At 52.1% G+C, this 16542-nt stretch overlaps 6 protein-coding genes across 6 annotated transcripts; 4 read left to right on the forward strand and 2 right to left on the reverse strand.

The window, feature by feature from the left end:
* Positions 1-482: 482 nt before the first annotated feature.
* On the forward strand, positions 483-2760 carry B0T23DRAFT_133778 (uncharacterized protein). The gene is made up of 6 exons (XM_062832233.1): positions 483-935; positions 1102-1252; positions 1306-1589; positions 1660-2045; positions 2107-2174; positions 2245-2760. The coding sequence occupies exons 1-6, from the start codon at positions 795-797 to the stop codon at positions 2619-2621; spliced, it is 1407 nt and encodes a 468-aa protein (XP_062692533.1). The 5' UTR covers positions 483-794; the 3' UTR covers positions 2622-2760.
* Positions 2761-4173: 1413 nt separating this feature from the next.
* B0T23DRAFT_395502 (uncharacterized protein) lies at positions 4174-5397 on the forward strand (the record flags this gene model as incomplete). The annotated part of the gene is made up of 4 exons (XM_062838191.1): positions 4174-4388; positions 4503-4504; positions 4726-4750; positions 5133-5397. The coding sequence occupies 4 exons, from the start codon at positions 4174-4176 to the stop codon at positions 5395-5397; spliced, it is 507 nt and encodes a 168-aa protein (XP_062692534.1).
* Positions 5398-6908: 1511 nt separating this feature from the next.
* On the reverse strand, positions 6909-8610 carry B0T23DRAFT_133791 (Deuterolysin metalloprotease family-domain-containing protein). The gene is made up of 3 exons (XM_062832234.1): positions 8027-8610; positions 7093-7905; positions 6909-7016 (listed from the first exon to the last, which is right to left on the reverse strand). The coding sequence occupies exons 1-3, from the start codon at positions 8247-8249 to the stop codon at positions 6997-6999; spliced, it is 1056 nt and encodes a 351-aa protein (XP_062692535.1). The 5' UTR covers positions 8250-8610; the 3' UTR covers positions 6909-6996.
* Positions 8611-10556: 1946 nt separating this feature from the next.
* B0T23DRAFT_133801 (uncharacterized protein) lies at positions 10557-11407 on the forward strand. The gene has a single exon (XM_062832235.1). It carries the CDS (start codon positions 10810-10812, stop codon positions 11353-11355), a length of 546 nt encoding a protein of 181 aa, XP_062692536.1. The 5' UTR covers positions 10557-10809; the 3' UTR covers positions 11356-11407.
* Positions 11408-11942: 535 nt separating this feature from the next.
* B0T23DRAFT_378964 (FAD dependent oxidoreductase-domain-containing protein) lies at positions 11943-14419 on the forward strand. Its single transcript, XM_062837119.1, has 4 exons — positions 11943-12493; positions 12569-13115; positions 13188-14075; positions 14149-14419. Exons 1-4 carry the CDS (start codon positions 12237-12239, stop codon positions 14389-14391), a joined length of 1935 nt encoding a protein of 644 aa, XP_062692537.1. The 5' UTR covers positions 11943-12236; the 3' UTR covers positions 14392-14419.
* On the reverse strand, positions 14420-16287 carry B0T23DRAFT_357382 (RTA1-domain-containing protein). Its single transcript, XM_062836192.1, has 2 exons — positions 15545-16287; positions 14420-15430 (listed from the first exon to the last, which is right to left on the reverse strand). Exons 1-2 carry the CDS (start codon positions 15798-15800, stop codon positions 14685-14687), a joined length of 1002 nt encoding a protein of 333 aa, XP_062692538.1. The 5' UTR covers positions 15801-16287; the 3' UTR covers positions 14420-14684.
* Between the last annotated feature and the right edge of the window lie 255 nt (positions 16288-16542).

Below are 16542 nucleotides of genomic sequence, written 5' to 3' on the forward strand. Positions count from 1 at the left end.
TGGACCAAGGCAAGCAGATGATCCCCCTGGCGATTACAGACATCATCGCCGTGAACTGTCAACAATCAACAGTCGGCCAGACCTTTGCGCTTTGACTGCCGGTAACCGAGTCCGAACCTACATCCGGCAGGTCCTGCAATGAGCCTCAGGGGAAAACGGTTTCTAGGTATCCAAAGACGGTAGGTGTCTTTCGTTGCGACGGTGAAGAAGACGACCTCAATGAGAGAGCCTACGCTGATCGGCATACAAAACAGACTCCACCAATGTCCCACCTTTCTAAGCAACACCACTACGGCCCATTCCCCTGCTACTATGTATAATACCGCAGACATGGCTCCCTATACACTACACTCGCGTAGCCCTTTGGGGAATTCTCGACAAGGTCAAAGACAAGGTCCTCAAACCAACCCTGCCTCCTGCAGAACACCCCTGGGACAATGGGGCTCTAATCGGTAAAGTCTCCTCTCTGGGGACGACCCCCCGTCCGTCCTTGAAAGGCTGCTTGGTCTTGGGGCAGGGTCGAGAACATCTTTAATCCTGTGGCTCCTCTGTCCCTGTGAGGTCCCACAGTCTCGCCTTCTTGCTCTTCTTTCAGGTTTCTTCAACTCCGTCGTTCGTTATCTGATCCATACGCCAAAACGCCGTCCATATACTCCGCTTGAATATCAAGAATCCGGCCCGTGTCCGGGTTTCCGAATACCTTCACCCCGAGTACGACATCGACGGCTGTGTGACCGAAACTACCAAACACACCAAAGGGTTAGAGCATGTGTCAGTAGAGGGCCATCCTAATCATGGGATCCATCCGAACCACAGTTGCCATTCTTGGCCTGTGCCTATTTTCGTTCTTCACCAATGTCGCCTCTGCTGAACAAGTCATCGAGGCGCCACCAGTCAGTCTCACGGAGGCCTTGGGGAGCTTGCCACATTGTGCTGTAAGAATACCGCCACCAACGCCATGAGCACCAAGCACCAACATACCTAGTCACCCACTTCGACTATACTATATCTGGCCATCCAACCGTCGAAACCCAACTTCACCGAGCCCACATCGACATGCGTGGCGAGAATCACAAGCTGAACAGTGTCTTTTCCATATAGCTCAATTGCCTCGTCAACACCGTCACCACCGTAGGGACATGCGGCACTCTGCTAAACCCCAACCTGGCCGACTGTGTGTGTCACAGTCAGGAAATCAACGACCTTTCGGCCGCGTGTATCCATGGGGCTTGCACTATCAAGGAATCTCTTAGTGAGCACCTCCCATGAACCAAGTGCTGGAGTGAAGCTAACCCTCCCTCGAAGCCGCCAAGAACATCACCTCCCACCTCTGCCACGAGCCCATCAGGAAGAACACCACCATCGTTCCCGTCCTTGCCGTGTTCCTCGGCCTTGCCCTATTCGCGGTCGTTCTGCGGGTGCTTGCCCGTGTGTTGACCAGGGCTTATTTCTGGTGGGATGATTTGTGCAACCTTTTCGCCTTTTGCGGTTGCATTGGTTTCAGCTCTCTCAACTTCAGATCGATCGACCATGGCTACGGACTTGATATTTGGTATGTCAAGTTTGACGACGTCACTACAATTCTGAGGGTAGGTCTAAGCTCGCGGCTCTTTTGTTGTACTTATGCCTCGGATGTATCACTAACAGCGAGCGTCACAGTTATTCTACGCCAACATGTTGCTGTACACGGTCTCCCGCTTTTTTGTCCGGGCCTCCATTATTCTCTTCTACCTCCGCGTATTCCCCAAGGACAACAAGGTCAGCCGCATTCTTACCTACACCATGGCCTTCAACGTCGTCTACAACTTCAGCTTTTTGTGCGCCGTCATCTTTCAGTGCACCCCCATCAATAACTTTTGGTTGTCATGGTCGGGAGAGAGCCAAGGTCACTGTGGAAACGTGCAGGCACTTGTCTGGTCCGCTGCGGGTACGGGTATTGCCTTTGACATTTGGTTGCTTGTCTTGCCGTTCCCTCAGCTATTTGCTCTTAATCTCCACTGGAAGAAGAAGGTTATGGGCTGTGTGATGTTCAGCGTTGGTGCTTCGTAAGTTACTACAGAACCGTCTGCTTTTTATTGTACAGGTTACTAACTTTGTTGTGGGCAGTGTCATGATCATCAGTTTGATCCGACTCAAGACCATTCCCCATTTCGCAAAGGCCGAGAACCCAACCAGTACGTTCCACCACAACTACACCCAGATGAAGCATGTCCGATGAATCACTACTAACACATGAGATAACAGGGGACATTGCCGATCTTTGCATTTGGTCTGGCGTCGAAATCGATGTCGGTGTCATCACACCCTGCCTTCCCAGCTTACGACTGCTGTTCCGCAAGCTGCTCCCCAGCATCCTCGGGACAACCAACAAGTACGAGCTCGAGCCCGTGTCAGCCAGCGCCAGCACCGCCATGAACAAGAGTCTTGCCAGCAAGAGCAAACCCACATTCCACGAGTCCACCAAGACGACAATGGACCACGGCCACGACGGGTCGTCGATAGGGACCAAGTGTACGCATGATGATGACCACTCGCAGCTGCATGGTGCGAGCTGCGAGAGCATTACCGAGCTGGTTACCGACTCGGATGAGGATTTCAAGAAGATGGGGTCCAAAGTATGACACTGGTCTATGAAAAGTGCTTTGTTAAGCGAGGGTTTATTCGCTTGAGAGTTTTCTTTTGTTCTTTTTTTTTTTTTTTCTTTTCTTCGTTTCTTCGAGTTCTGGATACAGTAATACCCGAACTGGAACAGCAGACCTGGTTGCACACAACAGTCATACACACACACAAAAGTTCTTTGCGTCTCTCGTTTATGAAAGAAGGCGGCAAGAAAAGCTGGAATTACAGCTAACATACGTCTTATGACATAATTTCCGTGTATGTCCATTATATGGGTTGATGGATGGATGGATGGGTATCATGGAATTGACATTGGAGGAACACCAAGGGACGACTGAAAGAAGAAGGGATTGGAAGCGATGGGACGGATGGACGGAAAATTCGAGGCTACCTAGGAGGCAAGGAAGGAAGATACATGCATGGATAGGTACCAGACCAGCTAGGAAGGAGGAGGTGGAACATATATACGTTACTTGAACTGTCTAACTGACTGACTACTACCGTCAGATCACGACAGATTAAATTAAAAGATTGTATCTGTCGTATCGATGGAACGGATTACTACGTAACCTACCCAATTTCTTTTCCTACTTCCTTATTCCACCCTTCATGATTTCCTTCCTTCTCTGTCTTTTTTTATTTTTCGAACAACCCTAGACTAGAGGTATCCTTGCGCCATTCAACCATTCTTACTTCCCCAGCAGTACTGCATCGCTCCCTCGATCCTGTAACGGTCAAACGCCGCCAGCGGATCAGAAGAGGAGCTGGTGGTCGACGAAGTATTGGTGGATCCCGTGGAATTCGAAGTGGAAGGAGAAGTGGACTTGTCACTTGTTGTGGTTGCAGATTTGGTGGTGGAGCCGCTCTGTGTGGTGGAAGATGTGGTGTTGGTGGAGGTAGAGGTGTTTGAGGAGGACATGATGGGGAATTGGTGGATGGGTTTGGGCTATCTGTAGGTGTGGTGGTCAAGGGAACGGGTTAGGTAAGCGAGGGAGCCTGAAACTCGCGTGGCTGTTTGGGAGGGAGAGGCAGGTTATATTGCCTTTGAGTTCATTCCGAGAATTCAGGTGAACACCGGGACAAGGAGGAAATCATTTATGGTTGATGGACCATTCTGCAAGCCAGGCTTTTCATCAACACTCCCTCCTTTGTGGTTCAACAAACAAGTATGGAATGCTCTCCCATTCATTGATCACAATTAACATTTCATCCTTCATCTACACCACCATCGGAAAGGAATCAGACCTCACTTCTTGACTTGTGTAAGGTAGAGGTACATGTAAGGTTCAGATCCCCCCGAGACATCTACCTACCAACTGGTAATACCAAATGACCCCCTTGATGACTTGGTGCCCCATACTTGTACGTGGCTGAGCCATGGACTCGAGAAGCTAGACTACCTACCTAGCCTCTTCCTCTTCACCGCTGAGATCCAGACAAACTACGTATAAGTACGACTCGAACTGTGTCAACTTTGAGCTTTCTACCCTCCTTCAACATATGCACCTGCACTCCCTCCACCCTACTCGCTTCACTTGCCTTCTTGTACAAACAATGAGTTCAAACAACCAATCCCACACCTGGGACAAACAACCTAAAGTATCTTCTGTGACCACTACCTGTACCGCTGCATCTTCCAACTCTGGTACACCTGGCTCTTCTAGCTCAACCTTTGGGCAAAATGGAGGGACAACAACACCTGCTCCTGGAACGATTACCGTTACTACTACTATCACTATCGTATTTACGCCGGCTAACTCTACAAACCCGTAAGTGGCGAGGAATGTTGAAACGCCAATAGTCTTGGGTGGCTGGACTTGGGAAAGAAGTTTGTAGAGATATCTACTTGGGGATATGAACTCGGTATCTACCTACCTAGGTAGAGGTATGTACAAACTAAAATGGGAAGGGTGAACTTGCGTTAAGCGTTTGTTGGAGACGCCATGGATGTATGTGCGCATGACAGTTTGAGACGAGAAATGCTTGAAGCATTTACGTCGAGTTTGCATCACTCATGAGGTTCCGTTGGTGTTCATATGTTGGCTGGAGGTGTAGCAAACAATTCGACTTTTCAAAACGAGGAGGGCTACCTACCTACCTAAACAGACAGGTTCTTCTCAGCACACATGTTGTAGGTCTCACGAAGCTAGAGGTAGGTAGGTTAGGTAGGTACCAAACTCTCCCCTAACGGGATGATACATACAATGCAGACGTTATCACCGACATCTCGAGGACATTGCATCGTGCAAACAGATTTCAACTCTACCTACGTTGTTGACACGACCGTGCATCAGGACTAACTCAATTCGAGAACCAGGTATATCTATCTTCTTAGACCTCTCCACCCCCATTTCATACTCCCCTTCTTTTCCTTCACTACCTACCTACCTAGGTACCTACCTACCTATCTCGATCAGAATCAACATCCACCAACACCCACCAGGTTAACCATAAGTTCCAACCCCACACCAATCCTCCAGTCCAAATTGAAAACAATTGCACAAAATGTCCAGCTCCGACTCCAACACCTCTGGCTCCACCATTGAAATCGGCCGTGGCAACGGCGGCGGCGGTTCTTCTTCTTCTTCCTCCGGCGGTGGTTCTTCCGGCAGTTCCTCTTCAGGCGGTGGTTCATCATCCTCCGGCTCGGGTTCGGGTTCGGGATCGGGCTCCACTCATGTGTGGGAAACCATTGAGACAACTACCGAGGTGATTGAGACGTACACTGAAACGGAATGGGGGGGTAAGGGGTCCTCGGGGAAGAGTGGGAAGCGCTAGGTAGCTACCTCAAGGTAGATAGGCTTGAGGTGGTGGATGGGTGCTCAGGGGTCCAGGGGTCAACATGGGGAAAAAAAAGTCTAAACGAGGATGTGCAATAAAAACGACTTGGAAAAAAGTGACGATGAAGTCGACGAGAGGGAAAACAGGTGGAAGGTACCTAGGTACCTTACCTTGGAGGTAGTTATGCTTACGAAGAAGACGGTGGTCAAGAATCGAGTTGACGCCTGCTTGGTACATGGTGCCCGGTTCGTTGCAGTGTGGACTTGAACACGTTCCGTCCTCCCATCAAGTCTGGGCCACAGTGGCCATATCAATTCACCTCCCACTCACTCCCTTCTAGTCCCTTCCAGTCCTCTCCAGTCCTCCCCGTCCCTCCTTGCTCCCCTTTCCCTCCCACTCCTTTTTTCCGTCTTCTCCATTCCCATTCCTCCCTCCCCCGCCAAACCCCCTTCGCCCCTCAAACCCCCCGCATCACCAGCACCCAAACACAACCCTCTTATTCCCTCCTCTTCCAACGGTTCCATCCCTCATAGCCCCCCACCTTGACAATATCTTTCGCTTTGCGTTTGGCATCCGTCGCCTACCAGTAGAGGTAGAAATGTTCCAGTTTATGTTGTTGTAGCAACTATCCGTGCCGGGTCGGAACAGATCTCGAATGGATGTACCTCTAGGCGTGGTCTCGGCCATAGCTTTGGTGTAGATGGTCGTTAGGTGGGCCATGATTTCCTCGACGGTATGGTGGCATCTTCTGGCATTTGCCTGCACATGGGGAGAAGGGGTAGTATAGCGGGAGAGGAAGAAGGTCTGAGTTGGTGAGTGGAGAATGGGTCGCGGATTTCTAGCAGATGTACGGTTTGCAAGGGTGGAACTCAACGACATGGAGGTGTGGAAAGAAGGAGAAGGATGATTGTGGGCATGTCGGTGTTGAAGCTGGTTTTGGTGGTGGTGGTGGTGGTGGTGGTGATAGTCCATCTTTGATCTCTTTGATCCTTGGGCTTTGGTCCATCGGTTCGGTGGTTCTACGTTGAAGAACACTGGGAATCTCAGGTGAAAAATATGAAAAGAACTAGTAAGAACCTACGGAATCAGACCTTATCATTGAAATCATGGGTATCTATCAGGTTTGTTCTGTCCTGTTGGCTTTTGGTTTCACTTTGTGCAAGAACGCCCGTCCAACAAAGTGGAAAGTTGGGCAGCACTTACAAGTGCTTGGTGCGTCGCCAAAGTACCTTGCAGCAAATCACTGAATCGCAACAGGGGACGTACTTTCCCAGCAATTTTACTTCATTCATTTACTACCAGTTACCTGGTAATAGGTCCCATATACACAGGTGGACCGCAAACTTCTATCCAAGGAAGGGAGATAGAACTTGCTTGTCCAAAAGGAGGTGGCAGACACCTCAGTGAGAAGAGAACAACACTCTGACACACAACAGTCCAACACCACTCACTGTCCGTGTCACCGAGTAGTAGCCATGACAGATACCCGGCAACTCCTCATCTCTTTCCCAACTGCGTCAATTCATTTCCAAACTCTCATCAACATCGTTTCCATACGTGGCATAGCCATGTGAGTGACATGTGAGTGACATGCGCTTAGCAGCCAACGTAGATAGCTATCATTCACCCGTTAGCCCATGTCCCAACAAAACACCCACAAGAAAAAAAAAAGAAGAGGCAGGAGTAACTCACAGTTGGCAAACAAGGCATAGGTATCAGCATGCTTCAAGTTCTGGCTTCCAGACAATTGGCGCACACAGCTGTAGCCATAGCATCCACTCTGGTCCGAGGTGCCCTGGATCTGGCTCAAGTGGGTGACCTCGTGGAGGGTGGTGGTGGCCTGGTCCTGGGCATGGCACTGGCTGCTCAAGCTGGACAGCGCGCTAAAGTACAGCGGGCAGTTGACCATGAAGCTAGAGCTGGGGAGGGTGTAGGCGAGGACACCAGACGAGCAAGCATTGTAGACGTCGGAGCAGTAGTAGCGGGCGTAGCCGGAGGTGGTGGAGCCGCACTCGTTAGCGACGCGGGCGAAAACGCCGGCGACGGTGGAGCGGGTGTACGAGGACGAAGACTTGAAGTACTCGGTCATCTTGGAGGCGGAACCGGACGAGGCGACCTGGCTGGCGCGGGCGGCGAGAGCGCGGCAGTTGGACATGGCAGTGCGGGTGGCGGAGCCGCGGGAGCCGGTGCAGTCGGACTGCACGATGGAGCGCTTCTCGTGGAAGACGCGGCGAGCCTGGGAGGCAGCGGCGCCGTCGACGGAGGCGGTCACAATGTTGGACGAGTAGGGGAGGGTGCCCTTGAGCTCAGTCGAGTTGACGTGGGCATACTGCAGAATGCCGGCAACCTTGACGTCGAAGGAGCCGCCCTGGGAGAGGTCGTGGACCTCGGCCGAGTCCCAGGAGGTCTCGACGGTCTCGCCGGGGGCGATCAGCTGGAAGGCATCCTCGGGAAGGGCAGAAGTGGCGATGCGGAGGCGGAGACCATCGAAGGCGACGGGGCCGGCTGGAGAGTGTTAGTTTGTTGTGTTGTGTGTTGTGGGGAGCCAAGACAGGGGGATGGGGGTTGCGCGATGCCAAGACTGTGAACTAGTGACGTGAGAAGGCGGTCAAGACTGAGGACTTACAAGCAGAAAAGATCTGGGTCTTCTCAACAGCGGCGTTGTCGAGGATGGAACCAGTCTTGAGGACCTTCAGATGCTCCTTGCCGGTGTTGGTGATGCTGGCCTTGACGTTGGTGTTGTTGACGACCTCGATCTTGACGTCGAGGGGGCCACCGCGCTGAGTCAAGTCAACGCTCATGGCGGAAGCCACGGAGGCAAGGAGGGAGAGACCGGCGAGGAACTTCATTGTTGCGAAGGCTGTTGTTGAGGTGCGAACTGAGTTGTCTGGAGAGCACTGCTGATCTCTTGGTCCGACTCAGAGGGAGGAGGATGCCGCCTTAAATAGGAGTCGAAGTCGACTCTTCCCGGACGCCATGATGCTAAGGTTCGGCCAAACGCCGGCCTTCATCCTTTACCCCCAAAGCCAGACTATACGCAAATAGGAAGATGGAGAAGAGCAGTTGCCGAAGTTGCAGTGTGCCTGGCAGCCGATGGACATCCAGGCGGATGTGGAGACGAGAAAGGAATGTCGTTTTTGCACGTGGCTTCAGATAAGACGAAGTAGTATGACATGAATCAAGGTGCGGCTCTCAATGGTTCCATGGGGGTTCCATGTCTGGTAATGGCAGTTGATGTCTCGGGAAGTTGAATCAAGGCGCATAGTCCCGTGTCTTGTGGGAGTGGGAATTAAGTGTCCCACCGGTTCGGTCAAAGAGTCTTGTTCCTGGCCAGCCATAACTGACGTAGGTACGGAGTCCGGAGTTTGGCAATGGTCGAATATGGGGAATCCCATCCCGCTAGTAACCCACAGTCCACCGGCTAGCTTAGCTTGGAGGCGGTGAACTCATTAACGCCGCAGTAATGCCTCAGCATTTGGGGCAGCTTCCCGCAAATAGTGTATAATAGTCCATATTCTAGCAACAGCTAGGCACAGTCAACGAAAGCGAAATGCGGGCGGTGATGACACAGAAAATTCCGGGGTCGTCAGTTTGTAAGCAACCAAGCAAGGCTAACCCCCCTGCTTGGCGTCGCTCGATCCCGAAGGCTGGGCTGAAGGGCTCGAGACATGGGGCTCTGCCGAAGAGGGTGTCGAGATTAACTCGGTTGGGAAGGAGGTTGTGCTCATGGCGGTTTCAGAGTCGCATGGCAACTGATCCGTTCCTACATGCAATGATTGGAGGGTTTCATTGCTCCATAGTTCTTGTTGCCATCCGGATTTGCGGGGAATTGGACCAGCTCCGGGATTGGAACGGGATTAGAGTTTTGACAGGCCTGAGGCTGATGTCCACCGGTCCATATCATTATCACGGTCGTGAATTTGCTGGATTCCATGATGGGTGTGACTTTGGTTCATGATTTTTCGTCTCTAATGCATGAACATGAAGTCAGTAGGTATTCATCCATATCAGACATCTGTTCACCAAAACCCTACCGTTAAAGACGCCCCTCATCGGATTCCGCCGTTGGTCAGTGCGGTGCACCTCCACTGTCTGAATGTCGATCTCAGCGAGACCTTCCTCCTCTGTGTTTGGCGGAACTTGGCTGCCGACCGGCGATCTTCCCGCAACTCTGTTCCTGATTTCGTCGGATCAATGCCGGATCCTCGTTGCCCTCCCCCATGCCAGGACGAGGTGGCATTCTCGTGTGTTCTTCCCTTCACCTTCCTGATACAGGCTCCATATCCGTAACTGCCCTTTGTGAAGAAAATAGTTGGCTTTGATGTGCAGTCTTTATCACTCTCACGGGAGACTTTGATTGCTCTGGCGGTTCATGGCACAAGTTCGATGCAGTTCTGTGAGCTTGTCGGTTGCCATTCGTGCCAATGGCCGAGGAGATGAAGTTCTCACAATGTTCCTGAGGACGTGGGGTATGGGGAAAGCCTCATTTCCCTTTACCCCTGGGGCTCTCAAGCCCAACTTGTGGGGTGGATGCACGATCGTCATCTGTAATGAAGATGCCTCTTGCGCCTCGTTAGGCCTCATGGCGGTAAGACCAATGAAGAAAGTTTAGCGAGTGGTGATGACCTTGCTATAGAAGATCGATCGTTGTGAGAACAAGGTGCCATAACAGTCGTCCGTGTGACTTGCTCGCTTCCGTTGTGACGTGAGGGTGTCAAGGTTGGTGTGTGTATCGTGTAAGTGACGGTGCAGCGAATCGGAGTTAGACAATGGCTGAAACTGGAGGGCAGAACCAGAAGGGAAGGTGGGGATAGCATTAGCTGGGTCATCGGCTGGGCGGTGCCGAGGTTACAGTGGTGATGGAGCCGGTTGTCTGCCTTGATCCTTGACGTGCATGAAGACATCGTCAAGCGTTCCGTCAGTTGAGACAGCTGGCGCCAAGGCAGATATGAGGACGTGGGATTCTCGTCATAATCTTGACCGCAAGAGAGATCGGACTGCTATGAAAGCCGATGGCCTGCTTGTGTAACATTTCTCAACTTGACATTGTCTTTGAACTGGCATCTTGATAGCTTCCTGTCCTTGAAAGTCTCCGGTGCCGCAGTCTCGCCTTGCTGACCCCGCCCTGTATCCCGACGGACAGGTGATAAAAGCCGAGGTAAGTAACGCTGCGAATAGGTATCTATCGCAGCCACTTGATCTTGCCTTATCTTTGCTGATAGTAGGATGTCAACAGTGCAACATTAACTCTTCCTCAATCAACTCACGATTTAAACGGCTATCATTTCGGACCCAGGGCCATTGTCAGCAATCAGCAAGAACTCACTCTTTTTCAAGCGCATTTTGACGACTTCGGCCGTCAATTTTCTCAAGGCTTCCGATCGTTCGCACCAACCACCACCTCTCAAGATGTCTTCCCAATCCCCCATTCCCCTCTCGCTCTCCATCTCCCAACCTTCGCCCTCCCTCTCTCCGCCCACCGTCCTTCTCACCCTCGCCAACACCTCCCCCGACGTCCCCGTTACCCTGCTCACCTGGTCCTCCCCTCTCGACTCCCTCGCCCTCCAGCTCGGCCTCATCCAAGTCTCCTCCCCCTCCAACCCTGACAACAAAATCGACTTCCCTCAGCTGATGATCAACCGCGCCATGCCTCCGCCCGAGGATGCGCTGGTCACTTTGGGTCCCGGAGAAGAGAAGAGTCAGGAGGTGGTGTTGAGGGAGCCGATTGTCGATGGAGATAAACTCAAGGAGTTGGCGGAGGAGGGAAAGGTGGGGGTTAGGGTTGTATGTGGGAAGGACAAGGAGGAGGAGGAGGAGAGCGGGGTCGTGGTTTGGGTGGGGAAGAAGAGGGAGGAAGTTAGTCCTGAGGAGGTTGAGATGCTGGGAAGAGGAAAGGAGGCCAAGAGGTGGAAGGTTGAGAGTGAGGTTTTTGGGATGAAGGTTGATGGGGCGTGATGGGTTTGTTGGTGTTGCACTTTCGAAAGGAAGAAGAAAAGGAAAGGAAAAGATGAGGGGTTGGTCTGTGCCTGACGGAGGGCGATTGGATTGGTGCTGGCGACCTAGGGTTGGGGTTCAGTGTGGCAGGAAGCAATCAGACCTGGGGATGCTGAAGATGATGGCTGACGCGAAGATTGAGAGGGTGACATTATTCGATGAGATTGGCAGAACAAAGCGTGGAAGGCAGCAAGCTCAGTGTTTTCTTGCAACAGACAGAATTGACAGCGGGGAAGAAACCATGTCTTTGTCATCCCAAGACACAAACGGACAACAACAGCTCGGGTTAGGGTTCAACTTGTACTACTGTATACTACCACGCCGTACCAACGAGGTACACAATGTTGATGAATTACAATGAAACAAACATGTCTACCCGAGACAGAATTGCCTTGAGTGTCGGCAGTGGTCCATGTTCATCCACACGCCCTACCAGGCACGCTGTGGTGTACAAGTAGGTGGGATGATCAGTACCCCCCATGTTCCCCGCCCCAATGACCCCTTTGATGGTCAATATAATGTCGTCATGACTTTCTGTAAGTGGTACAGCCATCGTCAGCACCATCAAGACGTAAACAAAACCGATCAGGAACCATGGTATTTAGATCGGACGAAACACTCCGTAGGCCAATTGCAGCTTCGCTTTTGAATTTCACTTCTTGTCAGCATCTCAGCTTCCCCGCAAACAAAATATGTAGATCCATCAAGGTACTTGACTTCCTCCTCCTCCTCATCATCATCTGAAACAATCTCTCGTTTGTTTACTTCCTTTGCCAGTCCGTCACCACACAACAACGCGAGCAATTCACACATCTCTCCCTTTCCCTTCCACATACTAAGAGATGGCTATTTTCGCATCAACTTGCCAGAGACAAACCACTCGATTTTTGACCAGAAACGCCGTGTCTGGCCGCATTCCCGCATTCTCTGCGACTCGTGACGTCACCGCAGCAACCCCATTCTCTTATAAGAAGTTGAGGGGAAGCACTTCTACCCGCACCATCACCACCCAAACACAGCCACCAGCATCTGTCCCTCAGACTCGTACAGCTATCCCTCGTTATCAGGCACTTTGTCCAGTACAGGCCGTCACTCCTAGGTATGTCTTTCCTACCTCTAGGTACTCTAGGTAACAAACATCAATGGCCTGTCTAACCCAGACTTCTCCCCCCAGACACACCTTCGCAACCATGACCCAAATCAACACGGAACCCTACCGTTCCATGCAAACCTCGGGCTCCACCGAGCCCGTCTGGACACACAAACTGCCATGGTCCCAGATCCCCGAGTTTCCCTCCCTCGACAAAGACCTCGAAACCGATATCGCCATCATCGGCGCCGGTATCGCGGGTATTTCCACCGCCTACGAGCTCGTCAAGCGCGGCAAGCAAGTCACACTCATCGAGGCCCGCAACGTGCTTTCAGGCGAAACCGGCCGCACCTCGGGCCACTTGACCAACGATTTAGACGACGGCTTTCTGGAGATTGCCAAGAAGCACGGCGAGGACGGCGCCAAGCAGGCGGCTGCTAGCCATGCGTGGGCCAGAGACAGGATCGGGGAGATTGCCGAGGAGTTGGGCATTGAGTGCGAGTATCGCCGGTTGCTGGCGTACGATATCAGCCAGTTCCCCGTGGGCGAGAAGAAGCATGAGGATGAGTTGGAGGAGTTGAAGGAGGAGGCGGAGTATCAGAGGAAGATTGGGTTGGAGACGAGGTTTGATGTGCGTCCCTTTTCCCGTTCTTCTCCCCCTTGATGAAAGGCAACGAAGCTAACACGAGCGTGGTCCGGACAGCCCAACCTGACAGTCCGCGGCTGGACCTCCTCCATCGACCAACGCGGCGGCATGGTAGCCGACAACCAAGCCACCTTCCACCCCACCAAGTACCTCGTCGGCGTCCTCAACTGGCTCAAGACCCAGCCCAACTTCCAATGCTACGCCCGCACCCGCGTCATGGACATTAAAGAAAAAGGCATCGAGCTCTTGGGCATCGGCCACAAGACAGTCGAGATCAGCACGGAAGGAGGCCACACCATCAAAGCCGAAAACGCCATTGAAGCCACCTGCGTCCCTCTGCAAAAGCTCTCAGTCATCATCCAGCTCGAGTTCTATCGCTCCTACTGCATCGCCGTGCGCGTGCCCAAGGGGTCTATCGAGGACTGTCTGCTCTACGACAATGCAGAAGCGTACAAGTACGTGCGCCTAACCGCCTGCGACGAAAAAGACGATTACCTCGTTGTCGGCGGGTGTGACCACAAGGTCGGGCAGGAGGAGACGACCCCCCGCTTTGACGAGCTGGAGAAGTGGACAAGGGAACGGTTCCCGCAGGCGGGGAGCACCGACTATAAGTGGTCTGGCCAGATTTTCGAGCCGGTCGATTACATGGGGTATATCGGCAAGAACCAGGGGTGTGACAAGATTTATATCGTTACGGGTGACTCGGGCGATGGGTTGACGCATGGTGTGTTGGCGGGCAGATTGTTGGCGGATGAGATTGACGGGGTCAGGAGGAATCCGTGGGCGGAGCTGTACAGTCCCAAGCGCGTGGGGAGCATGCTCAAGAGTCTGCCGAGTATGGTTACGCATGATTTGCAGATTAATACGCAGTATAAGCGGTTGGTGCAGACGGATATTGACGATATTGAGGATTTGCCGAGGGGGTGTGGTGGTGTTTTGAACAAGGTGTGTGTCTTTCCTCTTTTTCTTTTTTTCGAGAATGATGCTGACGAAAGACAAAAAAAATAAACAACAACAGGGCACCAAGAAGCCACTTGCTGTCTACAAGGATGAGAATGGCAACGTCAAGCAGTTTAGCGCTTTCTGCCCCCATCTCAAGGGTGTCGTGTGCTGGAACCATGTTGAGAAGAGCTTTGATTGCCCCGTGCATGGTTCGCGCTTTTCCAAGGAGGGGATTTGTGTGATGGGGCCGTCCAAGGCGGGTCTGGCGCCTGCTGATGAGGCGGGTGAGAAGGAGCAGGTTGCTGCTGCTGCTGCTTAGTTGTCTTTGTATGTGTCTATGATGGGTAACTTGAATTCATGATGCTATGGGATTGATGAACTATGATGGTCATCCAGTTGATTCTGCTACAAGCTCTCGTGTCTCGAGCTGACTGGTCCATAGAAGAACTGCTCTCACTAATGTCCGGTACTGCATGCATCAAACAAATAGTAAACGCTTCAGTGATATCCCATCTATAACCTGGAAAGAAAAATCAACCATCTCAAGGCATCCAACACATCATCCATCCATTGTCGTCCCATCCCCATCATCACCACTGAGTCCCTTCCCTCTTACACAGAAACAACCTTTTCATTTCCCGAACTCGTCTCCCCCATCTCCTGACCAACCCCTCTTTCCCTCTCCGCCCTCAACCCAGGATTCACCTTTTCGGAATGACTCATCCACGGAAACCACACGCCCGGCGCAAACGCCGTAAACAGCACACAAGCAATCAACACCATGAAACTCTCCAGCACCACAAAACTCGGCTCATCCTGCATGATCTCGTTTCCCCAGCCGCCCGCCATCTCCGCAATCCGATAAATGCACCGAATCAACAACGTCGCGTACCCGCCCGCCATGGCCCAGAGAAACATTCTCGTTTTCTTATCTTGCCACGTCTGTTTTTCCATGGTTGTCTCGGACAAACTACCAAAGTACTTTTTGGCACGAAGCAGAAAAATACTAGATAGACCCCCGAATGCCCCCAGCACGACGACTTGGAGGACGATACCGGCTATAATGACGCGGTTACCGTGTTGCAGAAGAGTGTAGTTATCTTTGCCGGCCGAGGCGGCGATGCCTCCGCCTATGGCTTGGATTACCAAGCAAGAAACGTCGGCGGGGACGAAGAAGAGAGGATAAAAGCGCGGGCGGAAGGGGGATAAGGATGGAGACAAAGAGGCGATGATGTGTTTGAGGGTTAGGTAGAGGCCGATGCAGATGAGGGTGGGGCCGAGGATGATGGAGACGATTTGGGTCTTGAATGCGGAGCCGTTCCAGGGGTTGAGGGAGAGGAGGGCGCGGGATGCGTAGCCTTTTGGATCTGTTAGTTTTTTTTTGGTTGGTTGGGGTGATAATAAATGGGGGGCGATCATGGAAATGGGAAAGGAAAAGGGATGGGAGGAGGGAAAGGAAAGAAAAGACATACCAGCACACTCCAAAATACACCCCGCTGTGATGGCGATAGAGTAGCCCCACGTTCGCTTCCAGATACCCGTGGCAAGCGTTATAATGGCACACAAACCGAAGCCGATGGCCAAAAAGATGTTGACGCCTTGGTTGGGGTAGTAACCGAGGGTGGTGTATTCGACGCGGCAGATGGCCGTCACTTTGGTGCAGGTGTCGTACCCCGGATGGAATTGGGGTGTGGAGGCCGGTAGGCCGGCCGGGGCTGTTGTAGACATTGTGTGGGTTGTTCGATTGCGATGGATTATTATAGAAGTGGTGATCCCGTAGTGTACATCGGGGTTGAATCGGGGCCCCGGAACGGAGAGGTGGAGACGAGAAAGCAATCGGCGCCGGCCCGGAGGATTGGTGGAGACGGAATGTGGTGTCGGGACTGGCGACCTCGACCTGAATATCGGGTTGTACAAAATGATATGCAAGATCAAATGCGACTCGATTGATCCTGAGTGAGTGTTTTCGTCGGTGGTGATACAACCAACCCCGCCAAAAATGTAAATTGAAAAAAAGCCACAAAGAGAAATCCCGAGAAGAGTAGAGAGTCGGGAGGGAGAAGGAAGGGAACGGGCTTGGGTTTTAATCTTGCACTTGTCCTCCTCCCAAAAACTCAGAAAAAAAAAAAAACAAAGCTAGACCCAGCAAACGAAGGAAGGGCGGCAACGGGCCAAAAGCTATCCGTGATGCCGTAGGTCCGTCGGCGTCAGACACAGCCGCGTCTACATGCCTACATATGTACACTACTGCGTCCGATGTACATGCTTGTTTGGTGGGGGGTGCGTCGGATAGAAATGATGCCGATTGGCTGGACACAGCTCACCTCCGAATAGATACACGCCACTAGAAGGGAGTGAGCATCGATGATCCCCTTTGAGTTAGTTGGTGGTTTGTCATTTCCACCTCCATTACAATATAATACTGGTATGTTTGTTAGTTTGGTTCTTCAGCCATGGGTTGAACAGGGGA

This window comes from Neurospora hispaniola (genome assembly GCF_033458365.1).
Source record: "Neurospora hispaniola strain FGSC 10403 chromosome Unknown B0T23scaffold_4, whole genome shotgun sequence".
NCBI classification, from domain to species: Eukaryota; Fungi; Ascomycota; class Sordariomycetes; order Sordariales; family Sordariaceae; genus Neurospora; species Neurospora hispaniola.